This window comes from Mirounga angustirostris, unplaced genomic scaffold, assembly GCF_029215605.1.
Source record: "Mirounga angustirostris isolate CCGP_5_RB_7025 unplaced genomic scaffold, mMirAng1.0.hap1 SCAF_2, whole genome shotgun sequence".
Lineage (NCBI taxonomy): Eukaryota > Metazoa > Chordata > Mammalia > Carnivora > Phocidae > Mirounga > Mirounga angustirostris.
The window spans coordinates 157,960,168-157,972,280 of NW_026991710.1; the positions used below are offsets into that span (position 1 = coordinate 157,960,168).

Sequence of the window (12,113 nt, forward strand, 5' to 3'; positions counted from 1 at the left end):
ATAAACATCCCAAATACAAAGCATGAAAGGAAGGCCATGTGAAGTGAGGTGAGAAGTGCTGTGAGCCGTGTCCCCATTCTGAAGGGACATCTGAGATCTGAGGTGCCGCTGGTGGAAGAGGTGAGCCCCCAAGTTCAGCTTCTGCTCTACATTTTTAATTTTTTAAGATTACAAATTAGCACAAGAAAATGTCCCCCGGTTCTACTCCCCTGTCCTCCTCCCGATCTGCTGTCTCCACCTCACAGATCACAGGTAACTGCTCTAGTGAGATATTTATATCCTTTTAGATATATTCTGCATGTGAACATGCTCAAATGTAAAAAATAGATAACTTATAACTATTTTTATTCTATAACATTATTTTGCAACTTGAATCAGTCTCTGACCAAATTGAGGATATTTTCCCAAGTAGTACAATGTATATTTGTATATTTCTAGGGTAAGTCTCTTAAGCACGGAATAGCTGTGTCAAAAGATATGCCCAGTTTTAATTTTGACAAGTCGTCATGCAAATACACGAAACTGATTTAGTCTCCCTCCGGCTCGGTATGGAAACCACCGTTCCTCCACACCCTCCACCAACGTTGGACATCATCCATCTTCTTAACTTCTGCCGGTCTGATAGGTGGAGAAGGGTATCTCAATGTGCTTTTAATTTGCATTTTTCTAATGATGAGTGTGGGTAAACCTTTTTTTTATATATGCCTGTTTATGTTTTAAATCTTTGAGCCATCTGGGATTTATTTTGTTATAAGAATAGAACTTTATTTTTTCCAAATGGTAGTACTAGTTATTAAATAATTCACATTTCCTCCACGGATTTGAAATGCCACCCAGCTCTAGATTTTAAAAACTGAAAGAAGGCCACCTCCACCTACACTTCACACCATATGCAAAAATAAGTTCAGAATGGATCCTGTATTTAAAAGTAACATATAAAACTTTTAGAAGACAACACAGGAGAGCATCTTCAGGTAGTAGGGATAAGCAAAGAGTTCTCAGGTACGACACCAAGAGTAAAATATGTCAAATTAAAAAATTAATAAATTGGACTCTACCAAAATTAAAAACTTTTGTGCTGTGAAATATTCTGTTTAAAAGATGAAAATACAAGCTACAAGCTGGGAGAACATCTTTTCAAACCACACATTAAACAAAGGCCCATATAGAGAATATACAAAGAATTATTAAAACCCCAAAGAACTGAACAGATACTTCACCAAAGAGGACATATGGATGGCAAAGAAGCACATGAAAAGATGTTCAATATCATTAGCCATTTGGGAAGTGCAAACTGAAAATTTAAGACCACAGTGAGATATCACTACATTCCTCCTAGAATGGCTAAAAGACAATGATAATGCCAGATGCTAATGAGGATATGGAGAAACTGACACTCTCAAATATTGCTGATGGAGATCTAAAATGGAACAACCACTCTGGAAAATAGGTTAGCAGTTTCTTATAAAACTAAACATGCAATTACCATATGACCCAGCGATTGCACTCCTGGATATTTACCACAGAGAAATGAAAACTCATGTTCACACAAAAGCCTGTATGTGAATGTTCACAGCACTTTCTTTTTTTGTCAGATTTTCTTTATTTATTTGAGAGAGAGAGAGAGAGAGTGAGAGAGAGAGCACAAGCAGAGGGAGCTGCAGAGGGGGAGGGAGAAGCAGGCTCCCCACTGAGCAGGGAGCCCAAGGTGGGGCTCTATCCCAGGACCCCGAGGTCACGACCTGAACCGAAGGCAGACGCTTAACTGACTGAGCCACCCAGGGGTCCCTAAAATATTTTTTGAAATGAAAAAATGAGAGAAGAAAATCACCTTTGTCAAAGACCTTCCCATTGTACACGGCGGTTCTCTTTGGTGGTTGCTTTATCCACAATAACCTACCCCACCTCTCTCCTCCCGAGACACACAACATGACATCCTTTTGAAGTTTCCAGTGGAATGCAAGTTGCCTTAGACCAGGAGGTACAGAAAAGTTGCATATATAAAAATAGTTCAAAAGAACACCAGCATATCAGATTCACCAGCTGTTAATATTTAACCAGTTCATTTTATCACATGGGATCTATCTCTCAATCTGTATCACTCTTTCGGAATCATGTGAGGGTTAAGTTTCATCCATCATGAGCCTCTGCCCCTAAGTACTTTAATGTTTATTTCCTAACATTCTTTTATACCATCACCGTACTGTTAACTTCAGTAAATTTAACACTGATTCAATACTTTAATCCATCGTTCTTATTCCACTTCTATCAATGGCCTCAATGACATCCAGCACACAGTCGAGCCTGTTGTCCCGTGTCTTTGAGAGCCTTGGTAGATCCAGCTCTGCTACCAGTCTCTCCTTGTCACGGGGCCCTCGGAATTCGCATCTGTAAACTGGGATCGCAGTCATTTCCCCACCCTTTGTGAGTAAAGGCGCTTTAACAATCTATGAGGGCGAAACGGAGTATCTCTCGTCGGCATCACTACTCCCCACAGGGTCTAAACTTCCGTTGTGGGTCGGAGCTGGAATTTAGGGTGGGATCCTCTAGGGAAGAGGTGACAGAGACCGTGCGAGGGACTCCCCTTTTCCGCCCCCCTCACCTGGAGTGCCGGGCGGCCAATCCGCGCCGCGCCCCGGGTCCGGCGGCCAATGGGAAGGCAGCGCGGCGCGCTCCCCCAGGGCTATAAGTGCGCCGGGGCGGCGGAAAGTGAAAGTGGTGCGGACGCCGAGGACGCAGCTGACGCCGCCGGGCTGCAGCCGAGCCGCCGGGATGCTCAGGGCTCCCGAGCCGCGGCCGAGGGAGGCGGGGGCGGCCACCCAGTCCAAGCCGCTCACCTCCTTCCTCATCCAGGACATTCTGCGGGACGCCGCGGAGAGGCGCGGCGGCCACACGAGCAGCCCGCAGCCCCCGCGCCAGCCGGACCCGCGGCGAGACCAGGAGCCGGAGCCCGGGCGAGGAAGAGGCGGCGCTGGGGCGCCCGAGGACGAGTGGAGCGCCCGGCCCGGCTCCGGGCAGGAGGCCGACGCGCCGGCGGAGAGCGAGCCAGGTGAGCCCGCGAGGCTGGGGCGGCCGGGCTGGGCCAGGGTGCGGTCCCGAAGGAGGGGCGGGCCGGCCTGCGGGTTGCACCGGCGCGAGGGCGGGTCCAACGCAGGCCTCCCAGAGCTCCGGCTGCAGGGATGCGGGGCCCCGCGGCGACAGGCCAAGGGACCTCACCGCCTCCCGCCGCGCGCGCGCCTCGGAAACTAACCCTGAGCCCCACCGCCAGGGTGGCGCAGGATTTGTCCCTGGGCTGGACTCGCCGGGCACGGTGTTCTCTGCCCCGCGGGCTCTGGCGCCCGCGGCTCCCGAGCGAGCGCGCACGCGGCGCCCCCAGCCCCAGCGTCCCAAGACCCCGCCACGCGCTCCCAGCCACCGCGGGACCCTCGATCCGCGCCCGCCCCGCGCTACCTCTTGGCAGTTACAGTTACGTATAACAAGTAACTGATCAGGGTTTGACAAGCGAAGACTCCTTGGCTTCCCAACTCCAAGGGCAGTAAAACTACATTTGGAAGGTTCCTCTGGCCTTCAGGAAATGTAACACCGTTAGAACATTTAGAATAGACTTCTTACCTTTCCTGTCACTTCGGATGAGGTATTCTAACGGCTTGTTTAGAAAAAAGGGGACTGAAGCCAGAGAATGAACTTGCCCTTAGCCTGCGCCGCCTCTCTCCTATAACACAAACCCTCTTCGGCCACCCAAAAGTTAACGCTGATGCCTTTGGGTCCTGCGTTACCAGCTGTCTGATTCCTGTGTCTTCCCTGCCTCGCTTCTCCCACCTCTTCTCAACGCACACATCCAGGACCCTGGTTAATTCTCCTGGACGATATGGCAGGAAGCTCTACCACTAACGGCTTCTAACTTTGGGTTCTTCATGACTGTTAGAAAACGAATACATAATATACATATTCACTCACTCCCCACTCAGGAGAGTTCCTTAGTCATGTGAAAAAAGTGAAATGTATCCAAGATGACAGTGGGCTGTTTGTTCACTCACAGAAGAGATAAGGGTGGATTGAATTCTGTTCTCTTCCCTCTAACATGTAACCTTTTCCTTCCCATCCGTCCTTCTTCTCCCTTCTCCTTTCCAGATAGACACTTTGAGACTTATCTGATGGACTGTGAAAACAGTGCAGGCTCCTTACCAAGCCTTCCGCAAACCTCGAAACAGCCGCAGAAGCGCTCCCGTGCTGCCTTCTCCCACACTCAGGTCATTGAGTTAGAGAGGAAGTTCAGCCACCAGAAGTATCTGTCAGCCCCTGAAAGGGCTCACCTGGCCAAGAACCTCAAGCTCACTGAGACCCAAGTGAAAATATGGTTCCAGAACAGACGCTATAAGACCAAGCGAAAGCAGCTCACCTCGGACCTGGGAGACCTAGAGAAGCACTCCTCCCTGCCGGCTCTGAAAGAGGAGGGATTGTCCCAGGCCTCTCTCATCTCCATGCATAACAGCTACCCTTACTACCCCTACCTGTACTGCTTGGGAGGCTGGAACCCACCTTTCTGGTAGTGCCAGCTCAGATGACAATCATGAGTGGTCATATATGGTCTTCCCTGGGTTTGCGTCTTTGGAGGTTTTGCAAAAGGGGCCAGGCTCAGGGAGGACTGGGGAGCAAGGGACGTGCATACTGACCCTGTTGGAGGTTTGCATCGACATCCCAGATTCTTCACTGGTGAGCCAATGAAAGATCTGGGACAGTGAATAATATCCAAATAGATCCCCCAACACGTGATGTGGGACGTTTTTTGCTCTTTGAGACCTCCGCCAAGTGGGGAGGGATAGTCGAGTGCTGTTTCTAGCACTTCCTGTGATTTCATATGAGCTGTCCTCATCACTCCTGAGGATGCCGTTTCCACTCCATCCTCTTGTGTAACTGAACATCAACCTTGAAACTGCGAACCTGAAGGGGAAAAGGATGATCAAGAAGAGGGTGTCACCTCCTGAATTACACTTAAGTTCCAAAACCTCTCATTGACCTTGGAATACGACCAAGGTTTCTCTCTGTCCCCATAAGAGAGTGGAAGACAGAGGCTCAAAGAGAAGCCTGTCATGCTCAGCACGGACCTGCATGGGATTTGAAGATGGGTACGAGGAGGTGAAAATATAAGCTGCTCCTTCTTCCTTTTTAAATAACACACCAACCTAAGTATTTCCAGGGTGGCCCAAGCAGAACGCGAAGCACTCACTGTGGTTTTAGGACAAGCTGTATAAACAGAAATGTACTGCAAGGGGTGGGCCTGGGACAGAAGACTCTCCACATGTCGGACAACGGCCTGAGGAGGAGCCTCTGCACTGCGGCTGGGCGGGGGGGAGGCATTACATTTTTTGTTAATAAAGATAAAAAAAAAAAGCCTCCTCTGGACCTTTTTGCCCTGGGCCTGAGAATTAGAATGAGTAGTTTCCTGGAGTTTTCAGGCTGTAATTCATACTACACCATGATAGATCACATACTTCTCTCCTATAAACTCCTGCCTTCCCTCCTTTTATTTTTTGTTCCTTTTCCACAACGATCACCCACCAAAGGGCTTCTTTGCAGCCCAGACTTTTAGTCTGGCTGCACCTAACATACGCCTTCCTTATTTAGCCTGAGATCTGGTCTTTTTTTTTTTTTTTTTCCCCAAAGCTTTATCTCTCCTGGGTTAAAAAAAAAAAAAAAGAAAAAAGAAAAAAAGAAAGTAGGGTAGGGGGAAGATCCTGAATTGGCTAAAAGACGTGTGTTTTTTTTTTTTAAACTAGCAATTCTTATATTTTTTTTCTTTAAAAACATACATTAAATCCCAAATCCTATTTAAAGACTTGACAGCTCGAAAAGGTCACTGCTGCTTTTATAAGACTTTCTGGTGGCTCTGTTGTTACAGTTCAAAGTCTGACAACCCTCTGGGATCCCTGCAGGCAGAGGAGTTAAGAGGTATCGGGCTTTCACACACAAGGAGAACACAGGGCAAAATGAAGGGTTGGGCGCCATTGAGCTGTCCAGTGGAAATGCAGGGTTCATGGGCAGGACACGGAGAAAAGGCAGCCGGGGCTTCGGGGAGCTGGGTCCCTGGCTGCAAGCTGAGGGGGCTGATAGCACTTTGCCAGCGGGGGCTAAGGAAAAGGAAACCGTTTTCAAAACACATTACTGTGGCGTCCGTCACCAAACAGCAAAACTGTCCAAATACTTCGGGAGCTGTATTTAATGCCTATAAAAAATGGGTCCCCCAAACGAGTCACCTAGTGACTTCAGTGAGAATGGGAAGAGGGCCAAGGAGAAACCTGGCCATGCTTCTGTTTCTACCTGATTGTCTCAGGTGACCTAGTGGAGGGGAGACGTCAGAGTAGAAGAAGCCAGTTATTAATGAGGTACCCTGAGGCCTGGAAATCTCTTGATCCCACTACTTAATTCTGTTTAGTGAGAAACCATTCAATTTCCTCCTATTAAAAGGGGGCGATTTATTCTTGGTGGCAAAACTGCCTGAGTTGATAGAAAGTTGGCCCGTTTCACCCCATTTTCTGCCGTTTGGGCTCCACATTGAAATACTGTTAAACGCTCGGCTGCTGACAAGCACCGGGGTGCAGACAGCAGACTGGCCCAGATTGCTTGCTTCTGCTCACAAGGTTTTGAAGAGAAGCATCCAGTGCCCACTCCCCGCTCGGTACCCTTTCTCTCCCACTCCCTTTCCACCGGCTGTTCTCCAAGTATTAAAACATTTTACCGTGATGTGTATTGTGTTGCAAAAAAAAAAAAAAAAAAAAGACTTTGTTTAAAATTATTTGGTCTATGAATCCATCTTGCTCTCCCTCCATTGGAGCTAGTTACTCCCCCATCTCTGTCTGGGTATCTGATGGGTGAACTAGAGCGTGCCCCTGACCACCTCAGACAGCCTGTTGCCCTTCCATAAGTCAGTTTGGATTCTCCACCTGCATAACAAACTCTGCTCCAGTCTGTAACGTGAAAGCCTGTGACTTGAAGTTGAGTAAAGTACCCCAACCAAACTTTATTTTTCTAAGTATTTTTAGCAATATATGAGTGTTTTTAAAATAAAGTACTATGACTTTATTAGACATATTTGCATATGGGTTTTTGTTTCTTAAACGCTGCATGCTTTTGAGCTTACCTATTTCTGATTATCGTGTTCTCCCTCACTCAGCCTGCCTTACAAATCTAAGGAGACCAAATAGTCAAAAGCAGTAGCTTAGCCAGTGGCAAATGATGGTCATTCTTTTATAAATGCACTACCCGCCCCCCCAACTCCCATTCCTGGTAAATCTGTGGAGGGGAAAAAAATTTCTGCCTTCAGTTTAAAAATCATCTGCTCCAGCTCCAGCCCTTTTGTTTAAATAGAGAACGTCGGGTATTTCCATGTATTTCTGGAAGCCCCTGAAGGGAACATGGAGAGCACAGCAATACTTCTAAAATTCCCCTTGCAGGGGCACCTGGGTGGCTCAGTCAGTTAAGCAACTGACTCTTGGTTTTCGGCTCAGGTCATGATCGCAGGATCCTGGGATCAGCTGAGTCTGATTCTGTGCTCAGTGGGGAGTCTGCTTGAAGATTCTCTCCCTCTGCCCCACCCCGCACTTATTAGCGCGCCCGCTCTCTTTCAAATCTTTAAAAAAAATTTTTTTTAAATAAAATAAAATTTCCATTTCACCTCCCACCAGCCCCTCCCACTACAACCCTCCGCTGGCTCTCTGGTGCATGTATCTCCCTGGAAATGTCACCTTCATTTAGGGTGGATAGACCTCTTGGAAGCAACATCTTTGAATTCACTTGGTTCACCAAGTATTGCAAATAGGTTTAAAATAAAACATAGGGATGTCTGGGTGGCTCAGTTGGTTAAGCATTTGCCTTCAGCTCAGGTCATGATCCTGGGGTCCGAGGATCGAGTCCCACATCGGGCTCCCTGCTCAGCGGGGAGCCTGCTTCTCCCTCTCCCGCTCCCACTGCTTGTGCTCGTGCTCTCTCTGTCAAATAAATAAATAAATTCAAAAAATAAAAATAAAAAATAAAATAAAATATATAGGGGCGACTGAATGGCTCAGTTGGTTAAGTGTCTGTCATCAGCTCAGGTCATTAACCCTGGGGGCCTGGGTTCGGGCCCCGAATAGGGCTCCCTGCTCAGCAGAGAGTCTGCTTCTCCCCTTCTCTCTCCTGCCTCTCCCCCTGGCTCGTGCTCACACACACTCTCTCTCTAAAATAAATAAAATATTTAAAAAATAAAATATATAAATAACACATCCTTCATCTGCCTGCACTTAAACCTTCATTAAATCCCACAAGGAGAATGTCTCATGCACCCGATTACTTGAGAGAATTGATGCCCCGCCCCCCGCCACCAATCCTTCAAGGAAATAGAAGCTTAAAGAGTAAGGTGCTTACTCTAGGTAAAACATATCGTAATTTCAAAGTTTGCTCTAATCCTTTAAGTACATTGTACACACAGGTGGGGCCTCCCCTAGCATGTTCACATCATGAGATTTAACTCTTTGCACAAATCCACAGCCATCCTCCCCTCCCCTGGAAGGCCATTAGCTCTCAAATTACAAAGGCTCTTGCAGTAAATTAACAGATGTGGATTTTTTTTTTAACCATTAAAAGTAACTAATCCAGGAAATAAAACAAAAATGTCTCATCTCTAGAGAACGTTCTCTGCCTCCTCTTCTTTGTCGCTTTTCCAACTTTCCCTCAGTATCTCTACTAATCTCACACCCATCCGCTTCCAGCAACTCTGCTGAGCATGCCACATGTTTGTGGTATCTGGAATTCCTTGGCGATCTATCTCTCAAGTTATTTCAGGTGCAAATTGCTAGCGTCACTAGCTTTGTCACTGGTGGTCCCATTGGTCCTCCCCAGGCCTCCTTAGGAAGGCCAGAGCTTCCAGAAGGGGAAATGAACGTCAGAGAGCTACACCTGACAAAAACGTGTTCCTTCTAACAACAGAGCAAGTCGTCTTTCTCAGGTGCTGTTCGGATCACACATCTTAAAGCTGGCCTCCGAGGTACCCGTGAAGAGCTAGTCGGTTAGCTGGGGTGCCCCGTGATGGAGAGTTTCAGGCAGAAGGTTTATTGAGAATGCACTCAGGAATACACCCAAGAGGAAGTGAGGACAGCAGAGTGAGGAAGCTGACCCACAATGCTGTTGCGACTGAGGCCTCAGCCAATACTTTTTTTTTTTTATTTTAAAGATTTTATTTCTTTATTTGAGAGAGAGAGAAAGAAAGAGAGAGTGCGTGAGAGCACGCACTCGCGCACGTGTGAGACGGGGGAGGGGCAGTGGGGGAGGGAGAGAATCCTGGACAGACTCCTTGCTGAGCTCAGAGCCCCATGCCGGGCTAGATCTCATGACCCTGAGATCATGACTCTGGCCACACCAAGAGTCGGAGGCTCAACTGGCTGAGCCACCCAGGCTCCCCTCACCCTTAAGAAGCTCCAAAGCCAATGTGTCCCAGATTGAGGCAAGAGGGTGGGGCACTTGTTCCCAGCATCAGCCACTTCCTGAAAGCGGAGTGACCCTGGACAACGCAGTTGCCACTGAGAGACACAGGGTGAGTCATTAGCATCAGTATTCCCAGAAACTATGGGGGTGCATCTCTCTGAAACTGGGGGCTCAGTGGAACACTCCAGAATCCACTGTGAGACATGGGATCCTTTCCTGGGTCACTCTCAGAGCCAGAGTCACCACCACTCTTTGCAATGAGGAAATCCCAGTCGAAAGGGTCAGACAAGGCTGAGAAGCACCGAGTTCTCCACGGAGACATCCAGACTTGGCTTCTCCCGCAGCCATCACAAATGTGTCACCAGGGCTTGTTTTCAAAGCTGAGGGTTATTTACTGCCCAAGAAAAGGGCAGGAACGATAGTCCGGGGCCATGAAGAGCTCCTAGTTTAGTCACAGACTTGGCCTTCATGCAAACTTTCCCAGACAGACGACCCCATCAAAAGTCTGCAAGGAAAAGCAGAAGAATCTCAGTCTCCATACCGTGTCCTACTCTCACCTCTGCAAGGGCCCCAGATGCCACCTTGATTTACTTCCTGAGCTTGCTCCAGGCCTGAGATGGGGTTTAGGAGCGATTTAGGAGAGATCCCCATGTGGCCCCTTCTAATTGGGCAGGTACCACCTGTCCCCAGCCAATCCAGGGACGGGCATAGCCCTTATTGGGGAGATAATGGGGTACAGAGGAGGGGTGCCACAAAGTCCCATTTTCTCCTTGGAATGACTGAAGAGACTTCTAGAAGTTTTTTAAAGGCCTAGAAATCGATGGTGGCGCCTGGGGAGTAAACGCTGATTTTGCTTTTGTGAAGGCAGCAGTCCGGCAGCACCGAGTCTCAAATACCGACATCCTCACGATCTCGGTTGCATCTGCTCCTTGGGCCGGTGGTTGTCAGCATCGGCCAACATGGTAGAACATCCTGGAAGCCTTTATAAAAATACCAGCGGCCCAGCCCTACTTCACACCAGTTGCACTGTAATCTCTGGAAGTAGGGCATCAATATTTTTGAACACCAATGTCCGAGGTTACAAACCACTTGCTTAAGTTCTTTTCAACTGGTTCCCCTCCTCAGCCTTACAGGTGCCAGGGCAAGAGAGAGCTGCCTGAAGGAGCCAGCCAGGAAGGGAAGGGCGGTTTGGGTTTTTGTTTTGGGTTTTTTTTTTTTTTCTTCATCTTTCTTTTTACAGAGAACAGATGTTCAGCTTCTTCTTACTTTCTTCTGAAACCTCCTCCTCTTGGAATTTCTGACATCATCAAAAGGCCCTCCATAATCCGGGAAAGCCCAGCTCATTCCAGTTAATCCCTCACTCAAAGCCGGAGGGACCCGAACTGCCTGGGTGTTTGGCTCACCTGGTAATCCACAAGCACTTATGATCCATCTCCAGCCCAGGTCCACCCAGACTGACAGCACGCTCTGACTACGCATGGAAGACAGGGAAGAAAATTCCAGCCTTGCCTCTTGCCAAGGAGCTTTCACCTGTCCTGAAGCACAGAGCCTTATTCGTGCGCCGCGGGGAACAGTGGGTGTCATGTAACATCTGTCAATTAGCGTCACGCTTCCCTGACAAGCCATCTATCAGGATTAAATAGTGTCTTAACACTGACATAACATTTACACTTCCTTCTGCCAAATTGGTAATATTAAGCTTTTTTTAAAAAAAGTGTGCGTGCAGAGATGGGTAAGGTGGAGGATGGTTCAAGGGTGAGGGAAGGAACGTGCCTTGTGACAACACAGTTTTTGACTTTGCATGCTATAAATGCAGAGTTGGCGTCAGAACTCCAGTTCCAAGCCAGGAAAGCTTAAACTTGACCTAAACAACATCTGAAAATGGGAGTTTGGAAATGAGTTTTCTCTGTCGAGTTCTTTTATGGAGAAGAATGCAGGGAATATTCAGAACATGAACTTGGGGGGATGGGGAAGAGATGTTACTCTCTCATGGAAAAGTTTGGAATCTCTCCCTCACTCCATGCTGAGGGCTTGTTTATACTTAGATCCTTGATGATTTTTCCCCCCTTCGAGGAAGATCTGACTCATCAAAGGCTCATACGTGCAGGTTCTGTGCCTTGCAAAGTGAGGTGTGGAGTGGGTCCTGAGGATTGCCATGGGCAAAGGAGAGGCATTTCTCTGGCCCTAACTGCAAGGACCACAGCTTCCTGCAACGAGACCCGGCATAATGGAGATGGAGATGGAGATGGCGGCAGGGGAGGCTTCTGAGTGGAATGAAAGAAGCAAGACACCCACAGGGGTGGCAGACTTTTCTTTTGTCACTCCTTCGTGAAATGTACATGTCGACAGGGCAAATTGGTGATGGAAGCTCAGGACGAGGGTGACCTCAGCGTGACCCACGCAAGTGATTTCTCTGGGCTTAAATTTTCTTTACCTTATTAATAGGTAGGTGAGACCTACTGTCAAAGTGTAAAATGCATCAAGAAATTCCACCTGAAGGAACCCTTCAGATAGAGAAGGGAACGGGAGCGGGGAGGGGGTGACGACGTGCACGAGGAAAGACACAGGGCAGACTTCAGTGGTACGGCTGTCAAAGTGCTGCAGCCCCTTATTTCCAGAATCCCGACTCCAGAAATGCCTTCTAGACCTTGACTTAA

At 48.1% G+C, this 12,113-nt stretch overlaps 1 protein-coding gene across 1 annotated transcript; it reads left to right on the plus strand.

The window, feature by feature from the left end:
• The first annotated feature begins 2,700 nt into the window (after positions 1-2,700).
• Positions 2,701-7,072, plus strand: NKX3-1 (NK3 homeobox 1). Its single transcript, XM_045879320.2, has 2 exons — positions 2,701-3,049; positions 4,132-7,072. Exons 1-2 carry the CDS (start codon positions 2,773-2,775, stop codon positions 4,548-4,550), a joined length of 696 nt encoding a protein of 231 aa, XP_045735276.1. The 5' UTR covers positions 2,701-2,772; the 3' UTR covers positions 4,551-7,072.
• The last annotated feature ends 5,041 nt before the right edge of the window (positions 7,073-12,113 follow it).

Coding starts and splice junctions, on each gene's coding strand:
- NKX3-1 (XM_045879320.2), top strand. CDS start 2,773: ATGCTCAGGGCTCCCGAGCCGCGGCCGAGGGAGGCGGGGGCGGCCACC. Junction 3,050..4,131: donor GCCGGCGGAGAGCGAGCCAG/GTGAGCCCGCGA, acceptor TCTCCTTTCCAG/ATAGACACTTTGAGACTTAT.